Raw genomic sequence first — 14,711 nt, 5'->3', positions numbered from 1 at the left:
GTTCAGATAGCTTTAAAATGGATTTTAAAATGTATTGTGCCTATGTGGTGTAGGTATGAAAATTGTGGAAGTGTTGCCATTACACTTGTAATAGGAGAAGTGGAGAGCTGGACATCCAAGAAATAGACTTAGACAACCTACAGCTTTATTGGAGAAGCATAACATGTGCATTAAATAATGAATCAATGAGGAGTTTAGCCTCTCCCTGTTAATTGATTGAGACAGCTGACATTGCATGTCAGGCACAATGTACCACTGGGTTTGCTGAGTTGCTGATAGACCATTCTTCTTGCAGTAGGTTGCAGTAAGTTATCCTCCATATTATTTGCCTGTAGCTTTGCTTGGAATTACCTGACTTCTCGATCCTAGATAGTACTTGTTCCTTATTGGTATTTCTCATTCATGACATTCCTGATTATCCCTCTTAATCTGTTCTCGAATTGTGTGTAATTGTATAAGTCTCTTCGCTGCAAGGTAAATTATGCTTTGTACAAAAATCTTAGTGGAGATGACTTGTGGGAGATGCAAGTGGGGTTTAACTAGTAAGGCTATAGTTTAATAGCCATGGGGCAACTATATTATTATGTATTTTCTCTGCATTATTGCTAAGCCACTGGGCTTAGATTCAAGTTTTTTTTCCTAATACAAACCGAAAAAACCCAGGAAGCATCAAGGACAACTTCTGCTTGCTTTCAGAATAGGACATTTGTAAAATAATATTGCTTAGTCAAGAATGTTTTTATAGCATCTTTATTTCTTAGCTTTATGTAATCATTAATCTCTATTAATGTCTTTTTGTTGCCTTAAGAAATTAAAATCTTTAAATATAAGTAAGAAGTAAATATATGTAAAAATATGCATCAGGGGAGTAACTCAGCCATTAACTTATTTACAATCTTTATTCTTTTAGAGTGTATGGGAATTAAATTAAGAAATAGTGCCTTGCCTGTGATCACTGTGAAAGCTGTATTCTAGTTTTTAAGCACTAAAAGGATGCAAATTGAATGTAAACTGTTTTGAAGAGGAATCATCTGGTTTTTGAATCGAAAAAAATCAAATGCTAAATGGGTACTTTAACTGTGAACTTAGTTTGAAAAAGAGTTTTGTGATCAAGATGGAACATTTGAAACTCAAAATGGTATATTTTGAATTTGACTCTGTTCAGATTCAAAACATTTTGCACTTTCTACAAACTGCCAGGCACAGCCTACTTAGTATAACATAATATATGTCAGTGGACCTATGTCATTTGTGTTACAATACCTTCCTACATAATATTACTGCTTTAATGTGCATTTATTCTTTAATTACCATTAAAAATTTCACTGATGTTTTGTTTTCATAGACATTGATGAGTGCTCAGTGCCACATACATGTCCAGATGCAGAGTGCATTAATGCTCCTGGTTCTTACCAATGTATCCCTTGTAGAGATGGATTCAGAGCATGGAACGGAAAGTGTCATGGTATATGCTTTCTTGATTCCCCCTCCCCACCCATAAAATTCTGTTGAAATCAGTATAAAAAGTGCAAATAACTCAGTTTATGGAAGAGTTTTTTGTGCACATTTCTCCTAGCTATAGGCATTTTCCCCTAGTATTTGCATTTCAGATGTACTGTTTTTCCTAAGGTGTTGTTGTTTCCTTATATTTTCCCTAACATGCTTGGTTTTATGCATATGTTTCGATTGTGAACTATATCGTAAAAGTATGAAAGGTATGAAAAGGGTAGGCTGTGCTACTTTTCCCATTAAATATTTACCTCAAAGAACATTCAAGAATTACATTGTATAAGCCTGATTGAAACAGTAAATATTAAGATAAAGACTTACAAAATGTCAGGCAGAATATGTTTAACATACTTTGTTACACTTTCATGCCAGTTCATTGGCATGAAAATTTAGCTCAATTTTAAATCATCTAGATTTTCCACTTCCTAGATTTATTTATTTATTTATTGTCTTCTTTGTTAGTTTATTAAATTTTTATATCGCCCATCACTCCTACAAGGTGACCCTAGGTGGCTTACAAGTTATCAAATAAGTAAAGAATAGTTAAAATAGTTGAAATATTAAAATGACAAATTAAAATATTATTAAAATTGTATTATATTATTGTTAAGTTAGTGAGGTGCTACTTCTGAAGCTACTGGCCAATGGACAGCAAAAACTTTAATGCTTGGTTAAAATTTAAAAAACCATACCCTGTTCCTACAAAATCACTTTTCTTGTCCATTTTAGTCATGAATTCAGCTTTGCAAATACATTCATTTGCATTTCTGCTAAAATAGGAAGTAGCCAGGAACTGCATTTATTTATTTAATGTGTTTTAGTAAAACTTTTAACAATATTAAAATAACATAATAAACAAAAATAGTTGAAATAAGAAGAAGAAGGAGAAAGAAAAGAAGAAGAGGAGGAGGAGGAAGAAGAAGAAGAAGCATGGAACACAAAAATAAAAATAGGAACAAACAACTTTTATTGTTTAATCTTTAAACAACCTTAAAAGATAAATTATGTTCTAAAACATTTAGCAGTCAAACATCACAAAATGCCCCGTGAGCACAATAACTGCGGCCAATTAAAAATATTTCAAGTTTTCAGTAGAATGTATTGGAAATTTTGGAGTTAGGAAATTTGAAGTAAAGTCTGTCTAGTTTTCTGGTGTCCAAATGTATTGGTGAACAAAGAAGGATATATGTATGTATGTATGTATGATATATGTTTGTATGTATGTATATATGTATGATGTATGTATGTATGTGAAGGGCAGCCCCCATGTTATTCTTGTACTTGTGCATAAGCCTATAATAGTTTGTAAAATTTGATGTGGTGTGCAGCCTACATTGTGAGTATGACAGCATGGAGTCACATCATAGGAGTCAGGGCTTGTTATATAATTAATTCTCCTACTTATATTGCTCCATGTCAGATCAGACATCAGACTTTGGGCTTCAATAAAGGTCTGGAGAATAAGGCTAATTGTCTGGCAGATGATTAGATTTGTAGTGCATAAAGGACTAAATTATAGGACGCTCTTGTACAGATTATGTCTGCAGCTCAGAATGGGTCTAAATCTTTGGAAATGTTGGCCTGCTGCTAACAATAACAGCCTGCTTCTCTTTATCATCTTTCATAATAACCAGACATCAAGACATAACAAAATAAATGTCGTGGCATTTTTGCATTCGAAATTTCCCTGATTCTGCTCAGTTTCATCTGATGTGCACTTTCACCAAGTCATTTGCGTGTCATGCTACTGTTTATCCAGGAGTGGAGGAGGAAGCCCATGGTTGATGCTTTTGACATTGGCCCGATGTGTCTAAAAACATCTTTGCTTGGCATCATTAATAATAAACTGAAGCCAGATTGTAATTCATTGTTTACCAAGGAAATATATTTTACCCTTCGACTCCTTTCCACACCAATTTCATTTCAAGTTTTCCATAGCTCTATCATAAGCTCATATATTACAGTGAAAAGACAATATTTCAACAGCTTGGCCTAGCTCCTTCAGTCTGGTTATATAAACTGCATTATCTTTCTATCTCAAACATTGTTAGATTTTTCATGACTCAAGGCAGTTTATGGAATGGAAAAATAAGATCTCGTAACCCATTATCAACCCAGATGTGCTGATATTTTTACCGCTTTGTGAAATGCAAGCAAGGAGAGGGTCCTCCCTATATCAGTGATGGCTAACCTTTTCGTGCACCGAGTGCCGAAACTGGAGAGCGTGCACACGCGCATGCTGGAGCACTGGAATCCAGAAGAGAGCAACTGTCTGGCACGCATACGCGATTCGGAACTGGGAAGAGCAGCTGGCTACTGCGCCCGTCCCCACAGAGAAGGCTCTACATGCCACCTCTGGCACATTACCATAGGTTCGCCATCACAGCCCTATATACTTGAAAGGGCAAGATATTCCTCCTAGTCCCTACCCCTAGACTTTATATAGGATGGGGTCCTTAGTCTCCTTGAGAGAAACAAACCCGCAAATACTTGAGTGCCAAGACATGTAGAGCTTTATATTTTAAACCAGAACCTTGACTTGAGCATGGAAGCTTATTGCTTATCAATGTAGTCAGCTTGGCATAGATTTAATGCTATACATACATACATACATACATACATACATACATACATACATACGTATAGGTCTTGGCATTTTCGGGTCTTTTCCCGTGTAAGGTTGAGAGTATCTTGGCAACATTTCGACGAGGTCTCACTCATCATCGTCAGGCTGGTGTCTGAACAACACACAATGCCACCACCAATCATCCTCACCAGATTCAAACCCAAACCCATCCCACAGACGAAACACAACCATCATCCAGAAGCCAGACCATGCTGACACCACTGGCTGCTGCGCCCCCCTCTGATCCCTACCCAAAGCAGGCTGACACAGACCAGGAACACATGACAGGACCTCAGACTCAGAGCCAAATCAGGGCCCGGGATGCTGCATCACAGCCATCTGCTCAAGACATCACATCACAGAACTTCAGAGGCCACAACACCAATGCTCAGGAACAAAAGACCAGGACCACATCCACACAGGATGCTACGAAACAGCCGACCAATCTGTAAACACCCACTCCATCTACCAATCAAGATGCAACCACACAGCCAACCAACCTGCTCACAGCAACATTCCCCACCTCCCCACCAGTATTTATAGAGAGACTGCAGCTCCGACCATGCTTTGCTCGAGAAGCATGAAGCCGAAGACACCAGCCTGAAGTTGATGAGTGAGACCTCGTCGAAACGTCGCCAAGATACTCTCAACCTTACACGGGAAAAGACCCGAAAATGCCAAGACCTACATACCTATACCCGTGAAAACCTACATGTTTATATATATATTTGTTTTCTGAGGTTTTCACGGGTGTTTGTATGTAGGTCTTTGGTTGTTCGGGTTTTCTCCCGTGTAAAATTAGAAGTGTCTTGGCGACGTTTCGACGAAGTCTCATTCGTCATCTTCAGGCTTCAGCCTCGTGCCTCTGGGAGCAATGTGTGATTGCAGCTGTTTCTTCCTTTTTAACTGCTAGTGGGAGTTTGAACTGATTGGGTGGGAGCTTGGCTGTGCTCTGATTGGATGGAGGTTTGATTGGCTCTGATTGGCTCTGATTGGCTCTGATTGTGCTCTGATTGGCTGGGGGTGTGTCCTGTTTGGGTGGGGGTTTGGTTGTGCTCAGATTAGTCTGAGTTGCAGGGGGACTTGAGCTGGTGAGCTGCATTGCTGTTGTTTGGCTTCGTGTTTGTGGTCATGCTACATCTTCATAGTGGGTGTCTGTCTGCTGTATGTATGGATTGGAGGGGTTTGAAATGGCTAATGTTGCAGCTGCGGTCTGGCTTCTGGTCCTTGGTCGTGCCTCCTGATAAGTGTGGGTTTGGGTCTGCTTTCTGGGTGGATGTGTGGTGGTGACATCCTGTGTGGACCTCGTGAGTGTGGGTCTGGTGTCATTCCTCGTGTTAGGGACTCGTTTGTCAATAAGGCGGGTTTCCAAATGGCTGGTAGGCGGAGGTATCATCTCGTTTGTTCATGCTGTGTGGCGTTTTCTATCTCGATGGCTTCTGTGATTGTTCTGTTGTTAAAGGGTTCAGTTTTGGCGATAGTTCTGGTCTTTGTAAAGTCTATATGGTGTCCTGTGGCGTTAAGGTGTTGGACCAGGGAAGAAGTTGGTTCCTCTTTTTCGACTGAGTTCTTGTGGTCTTCAATGCGTGCATTTATTCTTCTGTTGGTTTGTCCAATGTATGTGGTGGGGCAGGCGGTGCATGGGATTTCATATACTCCTTGATTTTCTAACTCAATTTTGTCTTTGGGGTTTCTTAGAATGGTGGATATTTTTTGGTTTGTGCAGAATGCTGTCTTGATGTTATGTTTGTGGAGGATCTTGCTGATTCTGTCTGTGGTGCCTTTTATATATGGGAGGAGGGCTGTGCCGTTTTCTTGTTCTCTGTCTTGGATTTTAGTGGGGGTTCTTTTGGATTAGTTTGGTAATCTTATTTCTCTGGAATCCATTGGATGTTAGTACGTTAGTGAGAGTGTCTAGTTCGGTTTTAGGTGTTGTTCATCAGCTAAGCATTTTGTTCTAGAGATGAGTGTCTTGGCTACGGAGTTGATCTGTGCTGGGTGGTGGTGTGAGAGTGCGTGCAGATAGCGGTTTGTGTGTGTTTTCTTCTGGTAGATGGTGTGTCCTAGGGAGCCATTGGGTTTTCTGTAGACTAAGACATCCAGGAAGGGAAGTTGGTTATTAACTTCTGTTTCCATGGTGAACTGTATTTTGGGGTGTAGGCTATTGAGGTGTGTGAGGAAGTTGTCAAGTTTTTCTTTCCCGTGTGGCCAGATTATGAAGGTGTCGTCTACATATCTGAGCCAGAGTTTGGGTTTGTGATCAGATTTTTCTAGAGCTTGGGTTTCAAAGTGTTCCATGTAGAGATTGGCAATGACAGGTGAGAGGGGTGATCCCATGGGTGCTCCTTCTACTTGTTTGTATTTTTGTCCATTATAGATGAAGTATGTGTTGGATAGGCAGTGGTTGGTCAGATCTAGGATGTGCTTGGGGGGGTTATATTTGTTTTGGATAGCTGTCAAGGCTTCTTTGATTGGATTCCAAACAAATAAGATTACCAAGCTAATCCAAAAAGAACCCCCCACTAAAATCCAAGACAGAGAACAAGAAAACGGCACAGCCCTCCTCCCATATATAAAAGGCACCACAGACAGAATCAGCAAGATCCTCCACAAACACAACATCAAGACAGCATTCTGCACAAACAGAAAAATATCCACCATCCTAAGAAACCCCAAAGACAAAATTGAGTTAGAAAATCAAGGAGTATATGAAATCCCATGCACCGCCTGCCCCACCACATACATTGGACAAACCAACAGAAGAATAAGTGCACGCATTGAAGAACACAAGAACTCATTCAAAAAAGAAGAACCAACTTCTTCCCTGGTCCAACACTTTAAAGTCACAGGACATGATATTGACTTTAAAAAGACCAGAACTATCGCCAAAACTGAACACTTTAACAACAGAATAATCAGAGAAGCCATTGAGATAGAAAACACACACAAACCGCTATTTGCACGCACTCTCACACCACCACCCAGCACAGATCAACTCCGTAGCCAAGACACTCATCTCTAGAACAAAACACTTAGCTGACGAACAACACCTAAAAACCGAACTACACACACTCACAAACGTACTAACATCCAATGGATTCCAGAGAAATAAGATTACCAAACTAATCCAAAAAGAACCCCCCACTAAAATCCAAGACAGAGAATAAGAAAACGGCACAGCCCTCCTCCCATATATAAAAGGCACCACAGACAGAATCAGCAAGATCCTCCACAAACATAACATCAAGACAGCATTCTGCACAAACCAAAGAATATCCACCATCCTAAGAAACCCCAAAGACAAAATTGAGTTAGAAAATCAAGGAGTATATGAAATCCCATGCACCGCCTGCCCCACCACATACATCGGACAAACCAACAGAAGAATAAGTGCACGCATTGAAGAACACAAGAACTCAGTCAAAAAAGAGGAACCAACTTCTTCCCTGGTCCAACACCTTAAAGCCACAGGACACGATATTGACTTTAAAAGACCAGAACTATCGCCAAAACTGAACACTTTAACAACAGAATAATCAGAGAAGCCATCGAGATAGAAAACGCCCACACAGCATGAACAAACGAGATGACACCTCCGCCTACCAGCCATTTGAAACCGCCCTTATTGACAAACGAGTCCCTAACACGAGGAATGACACCAGACCCACACTCATGAGGTCCACACAGGATGTCACCACCGCACATCCACCCAGAAAGCAGACCCAAAACCACACTGATCATGAAGCACGACCAAGGACCAGAAGCCAGACCGCAGCTGCAACATTAGCCATTTCAAACCCTCCAATCCATACATGCAGCAGACTGACACCCACTATGAAGATGTAGCGACCACAAAGCCAAACAACAGCTATGCAGCTCACCAGCTCAAATCCCCCTGCAACACAGACTAAACTGAGCACAAACAAGCCCCCACCGAAACAGGACACACCCACAGCCAATCAGAGCACAAAAAAACTTCCATCCAATCAGAGCACAGCCAAGCTCCCACCCAATCAGTTCAAACCCCCACTAGCAGTTAAAAAGGAAGAAACAGCTGCAATCACACATTGCTCCCAGAGGCACGAGGCTGAAGCCTGAAGATGACGAATGAGACTTCGTCGAAACGTCGCCAAGACACTTCTAATTTTACACGGGAGAAAACCCGAACAACCAAAGACCTACATATATATATATATATATGTGTGTGTGTGTGTGTGTGTGTGTGTGCGCGCTTCTGGGAGCAATGTTCTGGGAGCACGAAGCTGAAGCAATGCTCCCAGAAGCACGAAGCTGAAGCCTGAAGATGACGAATGAGACTTCATCGAAACGTCGCCAAGACACTTCTAATTTTACACGGGAGAAAACCCGAACAACCAAAGACCTATATACAAACACCCGTGAAAACCTCAGAAAACAAATATATATATATATATATACACACACACACACATACACACACACATATATATAAAATAAGTCAAAGAAAATGTGTGTCTTATTTTTTAAAAAGCTATCTTTTATTTTCTTTAGAATGTATATCATTGAATAAATTAGCTAGAACATATGAGAAATCATTTTCTGAAAAAAATCCAGCTAAAAGAAATTATATTTTCCGGTATTGTCTAGAATCCTACTGCATGGCTTTTAGCGTCTGGCAGCAGGGAGAGATAATTTTATTACGTTGGCACTGACTCTGGCTTTTGGCATCTTATCCTGTGATGTCTGCTTTCAAAGCAAAAAGGAACATTTGAAAATGACAACCAGAGCAGACAAGCATTTCTTGGTACAGTCTTTCATTGTGCTAGTACTTGCTGGCAAACCCTAAGGGGCTTATTCAGCATTTTCTATGATCTTAAGCAGACATACTTTTACAGTCTTTCTGAACTTCCATCTATTGATATACTTTCATCCATTATAAAACCTTACTTTTCCCCTCTTCTAAAAACAAAATAAAAAGTGCTTTGATAAAATACAAATATCAAAGACATTTTTTTTGGGGGGGATACCCACCAAACCTGCTTTTCTTATGGTTCTCCAATGCAAAACAAATCTTACTTAATGAGTAACATTAGTAATGTGGTGTGAACTTATTCCAGATGGCCAAAACACCTCCTGAACCCTTTTCTCAAAAGTCCTGTGTTGCCACATCCTCTTGAAGGCTCAGGATTGTCCTGTCAAGGCCCTTCCTGTGCCATCAGATCACAGAGTACATTTCGAGCAGTCAGCAGTCATTACCAGTCAGGCAAAGCTAACCACTGGTTAAAGGAGAAACCGGAGAAGAACATAAAGTATCAGAATCAGAATAGAACAGAGCTGGAAGAGACCTTCAAGGTCTTCTAGTCCAACCTCCTGCTCAAGCAGGAGACCCTATATCATTCCAGAATGTGGCTGTCCAGTCTTTTAAAAACCTCCACTGATGAAGCACCCACAACTTCTGAAGGCAAGCTGTTCCACTGGTTAATTGTCCTCACTGTTGGGAACTTTCTCCTAATTCCAGGTTACTTCTCTCCTTGATAAGTTTCCATCCATTGCTTGTTGTCCTGCCCTCTGGTGCTTTGGAAAATAAGTTGATCCCCTCCTCTTTGTGGCAACCTCTCAAATACTGGAATACTGCTATCATGTTTCCCGCCCCCCAGTCCTTCTTTTCTCTAGACTAGCCAAATCCAAATCCTGCAACCTCTCTTCATGCCAGATGAAATGCCCCTCCAAATAATTTACACCAATTGAGTTTGCATTCATTTTTAAGTACTTGTACTTCATTTTTTAAATGTAGAAGATATATTTTTAAAGACAACACTTCTAGTACAGAGCTTTACAGTTTACAGACTTGCCTGTCTAAGGGGATTGGATATTGTAATTCATTTTTCCAGTATAAATTAATTAGCCCTCAGTTATTACTTGATAAGTTTCCAGATGGATTGGATGTGACAATTAGAGTTAGGATTAAGAAGAGAAGAGAAATTTGTTTACTCTGAATTTGAATATGAATTTATCCAATTTCATATTTTAAAATCATAACAAACCAAGTTTGATTTTTTCAGAATAAGTTAAAATGTTTCCTTCTCCAAATTTTATGATCCTCTTTGCCAGCTTAAAAAACAATTATGGAAACAATCTAGTATATTTATATAAAACTAATGCATATAATTGTATTATATTAGAGGAAATTGCAAAAGTATATGTACACGAAGGAAATTTGCAAATGCAGATACGTTTGCAAGGATAATTGGAGAATTAGAAAGGTGAAAGAAATTAGAAAGCCATAAGAAGAGACTAAAGGAACTGCAGAAGAGATTTTTAAGGGAGCATATAGCATTCTTCAAAAGAAACAATATGAAAGAATGGCACAGAAGTCCAAGACCTGTTCTCTCTTATCCCTGTTGTTAGTTGCGAAGTAATGTCCGACCCATTGCGATCCCATGGACAATGTTCCTCCAGGCCTTTCTGTCCTCTACCATCCCCCAGAGTCCATTTAAGCTCATGCCTACTGCTTCAGTGACTCCATCAAGCCACCTCATTCTCTGTTGTCCCCTTTTTCTTTTGCCCTCAATTTTTCCCAGTATTAGGCTCTTCTCCAGTGAGTCCTTCCTTCTTATTAAGTGGCCAGTGTGTTTGAGTTTCATCTTCAGGATCTGGCCTTCTAAAGAGCAGTCAGGGTTGATCTCCTCTAGGACTGACTGGTTTGATCGCCTTGCAGTCCAAGGGACTTGCAGGAGTCTTCTCCAGCACCATAGTTCAAAGACCTCAATTCTTTGACGCTGGATACAAGATTTTAAATAACAGATTTAAGTTACTGGAAGGCAAATTCTAGTTGAATATTAAGAAAACAAAAAGTTTGAGAGTAAAACTAATTACCAGTGACATGATACATTCCGTTTCACTAAATATACTGAAGCAGAACTGGGTACCCATCTCTCAATGATGCCCAATGATGCCCAAATTCCTGTACATGGCAGGAATTGAACCTGATAACACAAATGTTTTCTAATTCTTTGATTCTCTTGTGATTTCTTTAAAAATAACGAATAAAAGCAAGTGTCAGATAAATGGGAATTAATAGATTCATCCATCTGTACTGGGGGAGCAAAAGGATGAGGAATATAAAAGAAAATTTGACTAAAGTTTGCATTGAAAGAAGTCAATGACAATTTATTGACAGATTCTATGGAAAATGTTTGCATCATGTTAAGTAAATAATGCAATGTTTAAAATATATTTTATTTTATTTGCAGATGTAAATGAATGTCAGTATAGCAGTCTTTGCACAAATGGCCAGTGTGAAAACCTTGAGGGATCTTTCAGATGCCTTTGTAGCCAAGGTTATCAACTTTCCCCAGCAGGAGATCAGTGTGAAGGTAAACACATGAGTAATACTTATGTGATTTGTTTAATGGCAAGAAAACTATTTATTAAGCATTCTTGTTTCTGGTGGCAAGCTATTCTAAAGATGAACTACTACAGAAAACAGCCACTGTTGCCAGGGAGGAGTGGACTCTTAGCAGGCACCCACAATTTATTGAATAGGATAGGCAGAAACTATTGGGAAATTCTAAGATATTCAGACTTTGAGCCACACCAAGCTCTGTAGGTAGTGGCCAGCACCTTGAACTGTGAGGAGATATAACATGGCAGTCCCATGTTCTGCACTAGCTGAAGTTTCTGGGTTGTTTTCAAAGGCAACTCATGTAGAGCAAATTACAATAATCTAGAAATGACGAAGTATGAGAATCCTCATTGCTCCTTGTTCCAAATAAGGCTCTGTCTAGGCAAAAGCCCTCTTGGCTATAGATTCCCCTGCTCTTTCTAGGGGAGTGCAACCCCATCAAGAGTCAAAAATGGCACTGTCGTAGAGTCAACTTCTCACTCAGCAGCCACTCCATCCTGTTTAAGTGGAGCTTCGTTTCCCCCATCTAGATTTGGATAGCCTCCAAATGCTACATCATGACTTCCACTGTTTCTCTCAGTCCAGGATGGAGATGTGTAACTGAGTACTATCTTTATATTGATCGTACCTCACCCCAAACCTCATTCTTTGGTAGTTTCATGTAATTTTTAGACAAAGTAGAGGAAAGAATTAAATTCTAAGACCTTCCATAAAAAAGACCCCATGATTTTTCCATCCCACAACCGCTATCTGGGCCTGCCTGCTTAGGTTGGAATGGAACTACCAGTATCATAACATTGCCTTCAATTCCCATGCCTTTTTAGTAATCAAGAAGAATATTGTAATCTACAGTACAGAAATCTGATGAAAGATCTAGGTAGGCAAGAACTGTTTTACTTTCTGCAGCCAAGTCCTATCAAAGGTCATCTGTGACAGCAGCCAATTCAGTTTCTGTCAGGTTCAAACTTGAACCGCCACGAGTCTAGATAATCCATATCCTCCTAGGTCTTCTGAACTTCAGCCCAAATACCTTGCCCAAAAAGTTATGGTCTAATTTGAAGCCCCTCTCTAGCTGCTTTTTATCAGCCAGGTAGGGCAGTAATCCAGTCCACAGGTGGAAAAGCTGAGATTGCAAAGGACCTCATCCATTTGAGATTGACGGGTTTTAAAAACCCCAGGTAACACCACAGTACATTACTTTGCTTATCTCCATAGATTCTACCCCTCTAAGTTTCAACTCTGAGTGAGTGTGAGCCATTTTGTTTGTGGAATGAATTCGCAACTAGTTATTCTGCGTGGCGTGTCAGCAGCGCCATCCTGTAGCCACATATGTTTTTCTGCTTTTCGTGTGGCTTTTAAATGACTATTCCTGCTGAAATCCAGCTGTTGGCATAGCTGACTATCCTTAAAGTATGAGAAAGGAAAAAGTTATTGTAAGCTCATAAGTGAGCAACAGCTAAATATGATTGGAGTCAATTTCAATAAAAATCATAGTAATGTTCTATATCCAGATCCATCTATCCAATTTCTCCTGTTTTTAACCTGCCAGTATTACAACATGGGTAATTAATACAGGAAAGACAACTTAACTCTATCGAGCAGTCATATTGAAACTGCTAATAAATGTAACGTGTTTTGATTCAATTCTTAATACTCTCTGCAAATATAACTATATGATGGTATTTTAAAACTGTTAAATAGTTAGATGTGGGGAGCAGAGTTTAAACTACCTAAATATTTATTGATCCTTTGCAGATGTAGATGAATGTCAGCATCAGCATCAGGAGCAGCTCTGCATAAATGGGCAATGCAGAAATGTAGCTGGATCTTACAGGTGTATTTGTGAGCAGGGGTATCAGTTGTCACCTGCAAGAGACTATTGTGAAGGTATATCGTAATTTTCATTTTTACCATATTTTCATGAACAATTCAGCCAAATGCTAATTTTTACTGTGTGTATGTGTGTGTGTGATAACACATGAAATAATACCATTCAATATGAAACATTCTTCTTAACAATATTATTACTTAGAATCATAGGCATAAGATCAAAGGGGCATTTATAGGCCACGTAGTCCAAATTCTTGCTGAGGGCAGATGATAGCTTCCTGTATCCTAATTAATAACTTCAAGCAAAGGTTACAGAAAAATAATACCTGCTGTTTGGAGCTACCCTACCATTGTCTTTGTGCAGGATAATATTTGTGTAATGAATGCATAATTATTTCATCCTTGTCAGATATAGTCTACTGTTCTTCCTTTTCAACCACCATGGAAATTATTTTGGAACATCACAGCACTAGAGATGGGAGCAGATTCACTTTCATGGGCATATATTTTTTATGAAACATTGGACTCTAGTTGATTTCTCCACCCACATTTTTATCATATTTTGTTGGTCTTGAATTGATTAAAGTACCAAACGTTATAACTTAGCAACCAAAAAAAATATTCTTAGAAAATTGTGCCTGGTTTAAATGAAGCATTGTTAGCCAGTGATCAAGTGCTGAAAAAAAAATACATAAATGCTTTTGCGATTCATGAAATCTGAGTTCTTGTATGACTTAGATTTATATAAGAGGAAAAATGGTTATAGCATTTAACAGCTGTGTGGAACATAGACATTCAAAAGTTTTCTTTTCTATGGAAATACAATTATGGGAGTGCTTCTCTTGTTGACATTTCATCTGTCAGATATGTTACATATGGCCTCTGTTTAATTTTTTTTCTGCTGGTAAGTGATTTTATAGATAGATTTTCCCCGAATAAAAAGAGACTTGTATTTGTCTGAGTCTTTCCCCCTATTATATTCTTATTTAAACTTGGTTGTCTACCAACTATGGTTTTGAAACAATCTGAATCAATTTTTAAAATATTTTGGGCGAAGGGGGAAACTATATGTAAGTCACAGTTTTTAAAATGTTGCTGGCATTCTTATAGCCATGTCCATATTATTGTAATCCTTAACAAATGAAATACCATTTGCCTCCCCTTCATTTCTAATTATAAGACAAGTTAAGTAAAACAACTGTAGGATTACATGGGATCACCATCATTGTAATATATTTAGTGTCTGGATTTATGAACATGAATTTTGTTTAAATATGTGTTAAATCGGTTCTTTCCTAATTGTGCCATCCAAATTTATAAGTGGTCTCTGGGCAAAGCATCAGTTTTCTCTCCAGTAGCTTT

The 14,711-nt window shown here is 39.1% G+C and overlaps 1 protein-coding gene across 3 annotated transcripts in view; it reads left to right on the top strand.

The window, feature by feature from the left end:
* The window catches only part of LTBP1 (latent transforming growth factor beta binding protein 1), a 240,885-nt gene that overhangs the window by 182,935 nt on the left and 43,239 nt on the right, over positions 1 to 14,711 (top strand). For all 3 annotated transcript variants that reach the window (XM_058164199.1, XM_058164191.1, XM_058164180.1), the window contains 3 exons: positions 1,346 to 1,465; positions 11,368 to 11,490; positions 13,275 to 13,406. In XM_058164199.1, the coding sequence (XP_058020182.1) occupies positions 1,346 to 1,465; positions 11,368 to 11,490; positions 13,275 to 13,406 (375 nt within the window). The remainder of the gene's footprint in view (positions 1 to 1,345; positions 1,466 to 11,367; positions 11,491 to 13,274; positions 13,407 to 14,711) is intronic.

Source organism: Ahaetulla prasina, chromosome 1 (genome assembly GCF_028640845.1).
Source record: "Ahaetulla prasina isolate Xishuangbanna chromosome 1, ASM2864084v1, whole genome shotgun sequence".
NCBI classification, from domain to species: domain Eukaryota; kingdom Metazoa; phylum Chordata; class Lepidosauria; order Squamata; family Colubridae; genus Ahaetulla; species Ahaetulla prasina.
The sequence above is the reverse complement of the archived record's forward strand: the minus strand, read 5'-3'. Positions and strand labels throughout refer to the sequence as shown.